This window comes from Aspergillus bombycis, assembly GCF_001792695.1.
Source record: "Aspergillus bombycis strain NRRL26010 chromosome Unknown contig00051, whole genome shotgun sequence".
Taxonomy (NCBI): domain Eukaryota; kingdom Fungi; phylum Ascomycota; class Eurotiomycetes; order Eurotiales; family Aspergillaceae; genus Aspergillus; species Aspergillus bombycis.
In genome coordinates this window covers 111951-124732 of record NW_019170053.1, presented here as the reverse complement: position 1 = coordinate 124732, position 12782 = coordinate 111951, and the positions used below count along the sequence as shown (strand labels likewise).

The following is a 12782-nucleotide window of genomic DNA, read 5'->3' as shown; positions in this document are numbered from 1 at the left end:
AATTGCTCTCACGATATTCAAGCCAAGGGTATTCCTTCCAGATTGTGATAGTACCGCCCATCCAAGCCGGCTTGCGCCCTAGCTTCGGCATTGAAAGGCTCCTTGATGTAGCCCCGGAAGTACTTCCGTACATTACTGCGGAAAACGTGGACTGGATCGGTGCCCTCCTCTTGACAGATCCATGTCAACCATCTGTGGCCAGTCGTAACGTGCGTGATTTCGTCGTTATGAATGATCTCTAAGCTCTGAACGCTCTCAGTATCGCCCGCCCTGCGGAACTTGTCAATAGTCATTGGGTTGACATCTAGACCTCGGGCTTCGTGTACAAGTGCAATAATACTGATCCGTGCCCTGAGATCATGAGCTGTGATAGTAGCCGATTCCCAGAGACCGTGATGAACAGGCAATGCGCCAAAGTAAGAACCCATTTCTTCTATTCGCGCACGCAGTAGCGAGAAGTGTTTGGCTTCGTCGTTAGCTACCTTGAGCCAGTCATGAAAGAACGCACGAGGCAGTTCCCGTGAGCCGCCTGGTGATGTTGGGTCCGTCTGGAATGTCGCAAACCGTATGCATATGTCGACTGCCAGATCGATGGCCCAGAGCTCAATATTGGCCAACGCATGCAGCATGGCAATTCGGCTTTTCAATGTGCCGCCTTTTCCAGCCTTAGGTATTGCCCAGGGTTGGACTTCAGATAATCCTTCCCGTGGAGGTTGAGCGGGAGGTAAAACAGTTCCTCTTCCAAGAGGCATGGGAGACGACGACGATTCCTTCTCAGTAAGAATAGAGAACAAATGATGAGTCAATTCAATTTTATGTTCCGGGTGGGCCGTATTCAGAATATGAGCACACCAGTCACACACTGTGGCGTTTTCATCAAGATATTTAACGGGACCCGACTCGATCTGCTGAGCTGTCGAAACGTCCTGTGGCGGGGCGGTCTTGTTCTTAGAACCTCGGCCGTCCTTCAACTTGAACTTTTCGCTGACAGGCTCGAGCTTGACCAGGGAGACCTCAGAGCCGTTCTCTGCATTGTACAACAAGGTCACGTATTCGCCACGGACATCGACCGGGAATGTGCAAGCCTTAATGCCAACGCTCGATTCGCCAGTCTCTACATTAAAATCATACGCATGCCATGGGCACGAGGCCACGTATGCTGAATCTTCGATATCGATCTGAGAGTCCTGCATAGGACCACCTGCATGTGGGCATTCCGCCTCCATGGCGTAATAAGTCCAACCATCATCGGTTTCATTGGCCGCGCGATCTACCTTCTTCGACGGATCAATTACGGGAAGGCGGAATAACACCAAGCGTTTCTTGTCGGAGAGATGGATGACATATCGCGCCTGGGTAAAGTCAGAAAGCTGACCAAGTCGAACTACCACCATATTGCATGTGCAGAGCGGGAAACAGGCCGGAATAGAGAGTGTATACAAGATCGTAGGTGGTGTGATTCAAATGTTGCCCAATGTGGGGTCACGTGGGGCTGTGTAGATTTTTGTCAAACCATCCCATATCAGGCCAAAAACCTTCTCAATCAATATTAATTAGTGGCATGCTGTTGTATGCAAAAAGTTGATCAAATTATAACAACATCCGATGTGGTGTAATGGCTAACATCGCTGTCTCTCACACAGCAGCTCGGGGTTCGATTCCCCGCATCGGAAGCATTTCTTTTTGAATTTTTCAAAAACACTCGAGAAATTTTTGCTGTTGAAATATCTGTAATTATTGATATCTAGTGTCTAAATTGACTCTGAACAAAGTACTTTTTAGTTCAATACTCAAGTAACTCCTGGGTGGTGGTCAAGGAACGAGGTTGAAAGTGCGTACTCGTTAAGCACAACGTTGTTCAGGTTGATTGAAGTGAAATAATTAATATCCATGTTACATAGTAATTTAGGCCTCCGTCTAGAAAATGTTCTGATTTTTCTATCTACTCGCTAGATAACCTAAGTAAGTACTAAGTACAAGATTAGCTAGCTATTTAGCGCGATAAATGGCTATTTAATTATTGCGTCTCGGAGCGAAGCAAGTATTATATATATAACGGCGGTATTCGGCTGTTTCGCTGCCCTAACCTTTTAACAATCCTGTATCTACCGGAAACTCCTCCCTATTCTCAGCCACATCTCTACTCGCACCGTGAGACACCCAAGGGTCAACTGTATCAGTCCCCTGCGACCGTCAAACCTTTTACCTTCGGTAGACATTGCAAGCCGGGAGCAGCGCTAAGGTTCCCTCGCTCACCATGCAGGTGCATGGTAGAATTATTGGACTAGGAAGGCTAAAACCAATATTTGGTTCCTTATAGGTCATGAGGTTTGTATAGTGTGTATATTGTCAAGATCCAATGTTGGGGTGGCTCCCAGGCGTAACGAGAAGCAGTGAACTGGATGATCAGTAGTCATTGCTTCCACACGGTAAGCCACCTAATGGGTTTCTGGTATGGAGTGAGTTGAGACTGCGATACAGTCGATGATGAAGTTGGCAAGATAAACTTCGGACAGTCCTGAAACTCATTTTATCTAGAAACCGGTACGCTTGGTAGCTGGGAACGAGGTGATTTAACATACATTGACCGATTGGGCCGGTCAAGCATAGTCATCGTTTAGCTCCTACTAATCCACCAATTGTAGAACCTAGAGCTAAGCAACCGATAATAACATCAATGGAAGTCCCACCAAAGCAGCAGCAAGTGCAATGGGGGCAAGGATGGAGGAGCCGACCGAACAACAAATGTCTGTTGATTCCTCTCCGTCTGGCAGTTTTCCACTTCAGTCAGCCAATAATGTCCAGAAACCCAGGCAACAATGAAAAAGAGCCCATATCTAACAACACAACGTTTACCAACGAACCTCTCGGCCCTACCCCTGAACAGCTGGAAGCCCTGCCTCGAGTTGCCGACAAGATCCCCTACATGATATTCATGGTCGCGATTGCGGAAGCAGCTGAGAGATTCATCTTTCGCTCCATAACAGGGCCACTCCGTCAGTGCAAATCTCTTCGGAAAGGTTCGCGTGCTAAGCGATGTTGACAGAGAACTATGTTCAGAACCCTCTACACGATGACCGTCTTCCCGGTGCCCTTGCCAAGGTATGTTGAGGAACCGTGTCCATATCCAGTTGTGTATCGACTTTCCTTTTTGACAGACTTTGGGGCTATGACTAGGGACAAGCAACTGCTACGGCCATCGGCTATTTCTTTCAATGTTGGTGCTTCCTGATGCCGATCTTAGGAGCTGTCGTAGCAGATTGTCATCTGGGTCGTGTGAAAACAATACTTCTTGGAAGCATGTAAGTTCTAGATATATCGTCTACTTTTTGAATAGTATGCCTGAGAGAACATTACTAAGAACTGTATTAGCACCGCCACTATTGGCACTTTGATTCTCTTCCTCACCTCTTTGCCCGTGACCTTGGAGAATGGAGCCGGATGGCCTGGGTTATTGGTGGCCTTGATAATTATTGGATTGGGGTACGTCAAATCCACCACACTCACGGTCAGCTATGGGTAACATGAGTAGTGCGGGTGGCATCAAAAGCAATGTCGGGCCTCTCGTGGCCGATCAGTACACGGGCAAGAAGCCAGTGATCAAGATCATGTCCGACAACCGTCGTGTGATTTTAGACCCGGATGTCACTGTTCAAATAATCTACAGTCGCTATTATTGGTATGTTGCATAGAGTACAAGCAGGGCAAGGCGCTAAGATGTTGTAGGCTAATTAACATTGGCTCTTGCGCGGGTCTCATTGCGCCGGTATGTATATCCCAATCATTACTCTGATTATGTTGACTAACCTCAACAACAGTGGGTGGAGCGTAAGGTTGAGTTCTGGGCGACGTTCTTAATACCGCTCTGCATCTACGGCTGTGCCACTGTGGTACTGATATTCTGTCGTAACAAATATAGTGAGAAACGCTTTTTGATCAATGCCCTTGCCATTGCTCATAAGAACTAGTTACCCGGCCACCGCAGGGCTCAATTGCTATCCGTGCTACTCACGCCCTCTGGATTGGCTTTAAGAAAAACAGGACAATGGATCATGCGAAACCATCCTATTTGAGGCAGCAGCAAGGGGAAACAATAGATCTACCCTGGGACGACCAGTTTGTGGACGAGATCAAGGTGGCTTTGATGGCATGTCGAGTGATGTGAGTAGACCCCATAACCCAGTGACTTACTACGTTTGACTAACCGGCCAATAGCTCGCTCTTATGAGTATTGCAGACCCCTTCGAGAAGCACACTAATAGCTCCCTAGCCCCATTTTCTGGTTATGCTATGGCAACACAGTTGGGAATCTCATCAGTTTGGCCGGGCTCATGAATACAATGGGGCTCCCTAACGACTTCCGTAAATTATATGGAACTCCTCATTAGGACTGACGCTGACTAGCTACCAGTCGCAGGAAGCATTAACCCTCTCAGTATCCTCATTTTACTACCTTTGTTGTCAGTAGCCTCTTTGCACTACCTCAACCGGCAACTATACTGACCCCAATCCAGCGAGCGAGTACTCTACCCTTCATTACGTCGGGTTGGTATACCATTCCGGCCCATTTCGCGCATCACCTTTGGCTTCTTTATCATGTCGGGGGCCATAGCAGTGGCCGCAGGGCTACAATCACGTATGTGGACTGTTATTATTCGCATTGTAAAATGCTTACTGACGCCCAATCAGTCGCTTACAGCTCACCCCCTTACTCTGTAAGTACAAGTCCATCCAATGTGTCGTGTCAATACCTGGCATACGTAGGTGAATTTCCTATCAATTCTGCCCATTTACGTCTTGACAGCGCTGTCTGAAATTACCGCATTCCTCAGTAGCATGGAATATGCCTATACGAAAGCACCCCGGTCCATGAAGAGTCTGGTCGCTTCAGTCAACCTGCTCCTCTGCGCTCTGGGCTCACTGCTTGGGTTGGCGATTTCACCCACCTCGAGGAAACCACAGATCTTAGTGCAGTTTGCCTGCCTCAGTGGCATTATGTTTGTCTCGGCGATTATTGTTTACGTGGTCTTTTCCAAATACAACAAGATGGATGAGAAAATGAACCAGATTGAGAGGGAGGCAGACAGCGACCGGGAGGAATAGAGACACCCTCTCGCATATGCACGCTACAGATTTGAGTACGTACTTTAGAATTAGACTGGGCCGTATTCTAGCTTCTACGTCGAAGTAAAGAATTAAAATTCAATGAAAAAATACGGAATTGTTCAACATAGTCGAAAATGAATGTAAACAAAGCTACTATGCAAGGCCTTACTGTCTTCGAAGGCAGAAGATCTGGGTACGCTGTAAGCACTAATCGTCGTTGGTGTGGCTAATGGTGGCTCGCACTGAGGATCGCCCTGAAGTCTGTCCTAAATTCCATACTGTAACTTCTAACCCTTCACTATGACTTTCGGACCCACAAGGTTCCTCGAGTATTCCATTTCAATTTTAACATTGCTAACCGGGCGTAGTTAACCGGGCTGGTATTTCCAGATCAGGGATCGGAAGGCTGAGATAGATAGAAATACTTAAGTTCAATATTATCCAATAGTTTAGGCCGACTTCTAGAACTTGACTTAAAGCATAATACAGTCTGATCTTTCTATCTATTAGCCTATGGCCTTAATGCTGAGTGTAGCTCAGGTTAGTTGACTACTAGACCTTGACTAGATACGCAGCCAACTAGTTGTATATGTAAAGCAATATCTTGCTTAGGTATCAACCCCAATGCTTGACAGTGAACGTAATAATAATGGAATACAGAACTTCAGGTCTTCTTATTCGTAGGCCCCACAGTGATGCGGGCAGAATAAACGACTGATATGTCGCATATAGTTGTCAGCGACCACGATATGCTCCGGCCGGAGATATAGACCCCAGAGGATTTTCATGATGATCCAATAGATGGTTTGTGGATATTGACGTTGAATCTTAGATATTGAACCAAAAATGGGCGAGATTACCAGAGATCAAAATAAGATAATAGGTAACTGTACAGATTATAAACTATTTCAAGAGGCTCTCTAGAATATATATGAGGTTTATCTTCATAATACTTGTTTATTTAGGACGATCCGGAAATATATTGATATAATATTGTTAAGACTGTTTAAGCTAGATATAGTATAGAAATTATTCATTGAGATCTATAAAAAGTGTTCTGCAAATATAACCGTTCATATCGTTATATATTACATCTGAAGTGTATTTGGTTCCAGTGCCAAAATAAACATTAAGAATATAATACTAGAGATGCTTGTTTACCTTTACTTCAGTCTTTCTATTTGAAGAAGTCAATGTTTATACCTATCCGTTTCTAGAGTTATAACAGTTTGGAGATGTTTATATTATATGCACATCTACTACCTCGAGTCGACGAGGCTGATTCGGTATATTTATAGAAATAGCCCTCTTTCCTCATATAGCTCGTGATGGCAAAATTATTAATACAACAATTATAAGTTTTATATCCATAGTCCAAATGGACAGCAATATATCATATGGCAATTGTATTAATAGATCTTGACTGAGACTATTGCTAATTTCACCGAGAGCACAGTTATCAGCACTATCAGTGGATATTGCTGGAGGATATGTGAAAAGGCAGTACAAATCTGAACTGACAAGAATTACTTCCTGATTAGTCGTATTCAGATGAAGGCAAAGTAATACTTTGCTGTATCATTTGTTAGACTCTGAGCTCAAGGGCTTTTATTTCCACTATTTTTGAGATGTTACACTTCAACAGCTAGCTTGGAGACGGTGCGTTACCTATTCTGACAACAGCCTTGTAGCTGTAGTAAACCAATGATTGGCCAAGGTGCAGCTTCAACGACACGTCACTGCTGCAGCCTGGAGAATGACCCCGCATCCCTGAACGATTATATCCTGACTATGAACAAGCGTTCCTCAGAGTCATCTCCACTGACCACACGGCAAGTTCGTTTAGGTGAACCTTACACTATCCAGGAACAGCCAAATATGGCTCTAATCGAAGCTAAACTGCCAGACGACCCACTCTACAATAGTTGGGATGATCTTTCATCTAAAGACCGCAAAAAGCGTGAGAAATCGCTGATTAAGAAAGGTCTACCAATCCCCGGTAAGGATTTTGACTGGCCACCACCTCTGTCACCGGAGCCATTGGTAGAGGAGCCCATACCAGATTGTGTGCCAGAGCCAGAGCCAGTGCCAGAGGTTGAACCATTACTGGAGGCAGAGCCAATACTGGAGGCTGAACCAGAACCGCAACCCCAAGCTCCCGCACTTCCGAATGATCCACTGTACAACAACTGGGATATCCTCTCCCGTAAGGATCAACTGAAGCGAGAATTATCGTTAATCAGGAAAGGGTTGCCTATTCCTGGCAAGGACTTTGAATGGCCACCACACGTGATACCTGTGGCAGAGGAAATTGTACAAGAACCAGAGCCTGAACCAATCTCTGAAACCGCTGCTGAGCAATGTCCAAAACCTGAGTTACTCGCTGAACCCGTTAACGGTGATAATATCCGATCTGACTTTACGAGCGACCCCGAATATCAGTACGTTCATCTATTCCACGGTATTGAAATTCATTCTTACTAATATGTTCGAATTTAGTGAATACGAAGGGCAGACAGTGACAGTCCTCATTGGTCTTAGCAGAAAGTGTTATACAATCTCGAGGTCCTTGCTCGATAGGGTTCCGCGCCTACATTCTCGCTTACAAACCGATCCAGCCCTCGAAAGATATAGCACCTTTACGAGTATCATACTTCCTGATGTGGATGAGAATGTTGGACATACGTTGATGCATTACCTTAACACCGGCGGTTTTCAACTGCAAAAGGCACCATATGCTTGCGACGTATCTAAACAGCAAGATTATTATACCCAGACCGTCCTGGCGTACTGCACAGCGATAAGCTACGGGCTTACTGGGCTCCAATGTCATGCGAGGAAGTTCATGGAAATATTCGGCCGAAGTGTTTCCGTTTATGTCGTCATTGATCTGGCCAGGAGAATTTATAGTACAGTTAAAGAAGATCAATGGTATTTTCAGCATCTGACGGCAATGATCCAGTCAGGTTTCGAAGCGGATAAAGGGATATTTTTGGAAAAGAAGTTCCTTGACGGATTTGGTGAAGGTTCATCACTTGATGCGTTTCTTGTGAAGACTATGACACAGGCGTTCCACATCAAGATATCCTCCCATCGGTAAAAGCGCTAGCAGCTAGTGATACGAACCTGGAGACGCTGCGAGCATCTCATTACAGTGTTTATTGAGAGACAATATATGCGATACTCTGGAAAGCCATGCGGGGATGCTAGCCTAGATAGCACCTGCTTCCTCAGAGCACTTGATTCAAGCAGGTCACAAACTATTACGTAGATAAGTAACCTAATAGACGTTTCCGAAGGCACATACATCTGCTTCGGACCAACAACATGAAGCAAATAGGAAACTAACCCCTCTGAGATAGTACTATAGCTTCATTATCTATGGAATAAGCCAGAGTCATGCTGCTTAACTCTTTATCGAGTAGCAAAATTGAAGACATGCCTTAGATATGTTGACCGACTTACTCTCACATCAAGCTTATCCATATTTCAAGTAATAATTTCCATATATTCATTAACATGGGTGAGGCTGGATGTACGTTCGACGGTACGTAGGAATTGAGTCGCCTCATATGGGGGAGTTTATGGCAGCTAAGGGTCTGCGTACAGCCAGAGACTGCCATAGGCTGAAGAGCGTGTCTCCTATGACCGCGAGCGATGATCGGCCGAGCTGTTTCCAACGAGCCGGGTTTTCTGATACACAGCAAGATGAAAGCTCGTAGGATTTCATATTCATAAGGATATATACCACTCACCACGTGTATTAGTCCTGTAGTATCACAAGATAGGTTAACCCTTAGGACCAATTGATTGAGCAGTCGCCTTGATGTATATTGACTTACTGCGAGAACAAGTATGGTGACAGGCTTAATTTTTAGTCTCCCTAGAATGCTGCGATCTAGATGTTCTTCTAAGTGGGAGAATATTGCTAGTATCTTGTGTATTTTTTACTAGTTCAATGGAATAACTCAAACTATCACAAGATTGTTGAATATTACTATAGTAGAACACCTACTGTACTGTCTTTGAATCTAGCAAAATCCTATTTGATAAGTTACTGTATTAGTCTATATATCTGCAGAATATAGAGACTGTTCAGTAGGTTTAACCAGATAGTATTATAGCGGCTGTAAATTAAAATTGCAAACTATAAAATACGATTTCGTCTAGTATCCGGAACAACAGATTAGTCCGCCGTGCTATACGTTAGAGAAGAACACCGTTCCCGCTCTAACCTCATCTCTCCTCACTCCCGACATCCACATCCACATTGATGTCAGTACAGTTCAAGCAACTCCCAACTACCGTCTGGCGTGATGCACACTGTTGGCCAAAAAATATTTGGAAGATTTCGATTAGACTCTGCGCCTAAACGACGAGCTCAACCGCAGCTTTTAGTGACTGGCAGGCCCACTAAGCAGTCACGAAAGGCACATACGAAATCTCGCAACGGGTGCTCGACATGCAAACGGAACCGAGTCAAGTGTGATGAAGCTCGACCGTTCTGCGGCAGATGCTCTAAACGCCAAGACGTTTGTGTATACGAGGAGAAGCCTTCTGCTGAACTTAGAGTCGATGACGGTCTGCAAGGAATAGTCCTTTGTGGCCAGTCCTTAGACAACCGGGCAGAACTCGAACGTGTACAATGGCGTATTGAGTCTGACCTTACATGCTCACTCATCAACAATCGGCTGAATCATGGTTCACCACAGCCATTCCCAAGAAAAACAGACACCCCTGCCACGGCCTTGACACCAAATACGCACCTGGCACAACACCTGGCCCGATGCATCGACACGTCATTTCAGTCTTACCCAGGGTGCCAATTGTTCCATCAATTTGTTTTGCCCAACTGTGCAGCTACTCCGGCGCTCATGCATAGTCTCCTTGCGCTATCTGCTCGACAGCTGCAATACTTTCAGCCTTCGTGCCGGCTTCATGAAAGAGCCTACCTTTTCCACACACAGGTCGCTACAAAATTACTAAATGAAGAGCTTACACAAGCTACCATAGCAGCTCAGAAGCTGGATTTTATATTTGCGACATGCTTGGTAATCAATATGATATCCTTCGCCACAAATGAGACTATCCCTTCGAACTCCTGGTTGTTCATGTCCGATAGCGCGTCCATTGACAATGATATCAACTGGTTCATGGTACAGCAAGGAATGGGCTACTTGTCGAAAATTCTCAATCGCAATCCCAATGGTAGCGTTTGGAGCACAGAGCTAGATGCCGACACATCGTGCAACCCACCTTTCGTCATTAGCGATGGCCTTCCCTCTTATTCAGACGTGGGGCTGATACCCCAAACACTAGCCGAAATCTGTTGCATCACTGCAGACAGCACCCCAGAGAATAACCCGTACTGTATACCTCTTGTGTTACTTTCCCGAGCCTTCCGAATCAAGAGCTTGGGGCTCGGCAACCTCAACAGCTATTTATCATTCGGCCCATATGTACCGCAGTCTTATCGCTTCCTGCTTCGCCAGAAAGATGAGAGGGCACTGCTGCTTTTTATGCTATGGTTGATGTTGTTCCAAGAAGAAACATGTTGGTGGATTGGCGCGCGCACAAGAAATGAATACACAGCCGTGTCGTGGCTGCTGAGCCGGAGTGAAGACCGGATGATCAGAGAGGTGGCTCGTGATCCAACAATTTTTATCCAATCTAATCCTTCTCGGTAGCTGGGTGTGTATGTCTTAGCGTTTCGGTTACGCCGTCAGTGCAATTAACTTTTTTGTCATGAATAGGCGGACCACTATGCGTTACCCTGGCTCGGATGGCCATGAGGCATTTTTTGTTTCACCAAGGAATTCGAACGAAAGAAGTACAATCCATCATGGAAACCTCAAGGGAGCGCATCCGTGGCCAAGTCGAACTTGACGCGAGACCATGTCCCAAATAGGAAATTTTCGTATCAAGATGTGGGGCGGTGAGGATCCAACGGTCGAAATGAGCAATCTCATTGGAGAGCCTCCCATCCCACCTCATATCCTTTGGCTGCACCGAACAATAGCCTGGGAAAAGGGTCTGGGGACACGCATGGCGAAAAAGACAGGGAAACCTATATAAACACCCACGTTTCCACTGCTGAGAATGTATTCATCGACTAGCCACCCACCTTCTCTGAATGTCCTATTTACTCTACGCGTTCGACAGCAAACCCATCCACACTATGGTCAACGTTGCGATTGCTGGTGGTACCGGGGATGTAGGAAGAACCATTCTTGAGGTCTTGCAAACATCTACCAAACATGAGGCATTCGTTCTATCCCGAAAGGTATGGGCCCTCTGTTCTGACAATGGAAGAAGAAACTGACACAAGATAGTCATCGACAGTAACCCCCAATACTCTCGTGACTGACTACCACGATATCGATCAACTCGTCTCCCTGCTTGAAGACAACAACATCCATACAGTGATCTGTGCTCTGTCCGTTGAGGGGAACTCCCTTGAAGCGGCGCAGCTGAACCTGATCAAGGCAGCTACACGGTCACAGGCCACAAAACGCTTTATCGCAAATGGATTCGCCATCCCTTACCCCGAGGAGTTAGTTATCCAGCCTCTTCTCTCCCGTCACATTTACTAACTTATATTAGAGCCCTGGCGATTTTGCCCCAGCTCAAGGTCTACTTCGACGGGTTAGAAGAGCTTCGCAACTCAGGACTCGAATGGACTGTATTCCATATCGGGATGTTCATGGACTACTTCGCGACCCCGGCCCTGAAGTCGTATCTGAAACCGCACGTGGCTACATTCGACCTCGAAAACAAGGTTGCCGCCATCCCAGGAGATGGCAATGTCCCTGTCACGTTGACCTATTCGTTTGATATGGCTAGATTCCTGGTTGCATCGCTGGACCTGGATCATTGGGAGGAGGAGAGTCGTGTTGTCGGGGACGAAATTACTTGGAATGAGTTTCTTGCTCTAGCCGAGGAGGCTCGTGGTGAGTTTTCTTCCGCTACGTTGACTTACTATCTGTCGACGGGACTTGCTAATTAGAAAGCAGGATCCAAATTTGAGGTCTATTACGATGACATCGAAAAGTTGAAGAGATTTGAGATCACCGAGCTGCCCGCTCAGAAGGCCTTGTACGATCGCTTCCCGAAGGAGGCCTTCCAGTGGTTTACGTCAATCTTTGAACGGTTTACTGCTGAAGGCAAGTCTCACCTTTCTAAGGTCGGTAGCTTGAACGAACGGTTTCCCGAGATTAAGCCTCTTTCGGTTAAGGAGATGCTCAATACTTACTGGAAAAGTGAATGAGCTAGCCATTCATTTTGCTCGCAGCTATTGGGGGATATAGTCTTATGTTCAGATACGTACCTAGCTCAAGTTGTTGCATACATTGAATGCGTTAATTGTGAACTTGAATGACAGCCCTTGGGCGTAGGTTAAACTCTAAATGCGATAGATTATTAAGAAAGAGAATACGGCGTACGTTGTAATGAAACGACTAAGGATATACTTCTGAAATGCAATACCTACCCAACTGCATATTATTTGGTTTAAATGGGCGGGCTGGTCGGCGTGGACATATATAAGTATATCAGGACCAAGAGCAAGTAGTGACCTCTGCCTAACCCTGACATTTACAACGACATATACTAAGCATAGGTACTGACTCAAACAGTTAGGGCCCATAGTTATTTTTGGCTAATGGGGTTGCGGCCAT

At 45.7% G+C, this 12782-nt stretch overlaps 4 protein-coding genes across 4 annotated transcripts; 3 read left to right on the top strand and 1 right to left on the bottom strand.

The window, feature by feature from the left end:
• Positions 1 to 17: 17 nt before the first annotated feature.
• On the bottom strand, positions 18 to 1394 carry ABOM_007373 (Rieske [2Fe-2S] domain protein; the record flags this gene model as incomplete). Its single annotated transcript, XM_022534502.1, has 1 exon — positions 18 to 1394. The coding sequence occupies one exon, from the start codon at positions 1392 to 1394 to the stop codon at positions 18 to 20; it is 1377 nt and encodes a 458-aa protein (XP_022388420.1).
• A 1403-nt stretch (positions 1395 to 2797) lies between these two features.
• ABOM_007372 (oligopeptide transporter) lies at positions 2798 to 5103 on the top strand (the record flags this gene model as incomplete). Its single annotated transcript, XM_022534501.1, has 13 exons — positions 2798 to 2996; positions 3047 to 3102; positions 3178 to 3302; positions 3373 to 3483; positions 3533 to 3679; positions 3727 to 3766; positions 3819 to 3918; positions 3969 to 4161; positions 4271 to 4362; positions 4412 to 4460; positions 4515 to 4636; positions 4690 to 4715; positions 4765 to 5103. The coding sequence occupies 13 exons, from the start codon at positions 2798 to 2800 to the stop codon at positions 5101 to 5103; spliced, it is 1599 nt and encodes a 532-aa protein (XP_022388419.1).
• Positions 5104 to 9422: 4319 nt separating this feature from the next.
• On the top strand, positions 9423 to 10793 carry ABOM_007371 (Zn(II)2Cys6 transcription factor; the record flags this gene model as incomplete). Its single annotated transcript, XM_022534500.1, has 1 exon — positions 9423 to 10793. The coding sequence occupies one exon, from the start codon at positions 9423 to 9425 to the stop codon at positions 10791 to 10793; it is 1371 nt and encodes a 456-aa protein (XP_022388418.1).
• Positions 10794 to 11284: 491 nt separating this feature from the next.
• ABOM_007370 (nmrA-like family protein) lies at positions 11285 to 12373 on the top strand (the record flags this gene model as incomplete). The annotated part of the gene is made up of 4 exons (XM_022534499.1): positions 11285 to 11389; positions 11439 to 11659; positions 11710 to 12056; positions 12120 to 12373. 4 exons carry the CDS (start codon positions 11285 to 11287, stop codon positions 12371 to 12373), a joined length of 927 nt encoding a protein of 308 aa, XP_022388417.1.
• Positions 12374 to 12782: the final 409 nt, after the last annotated feature.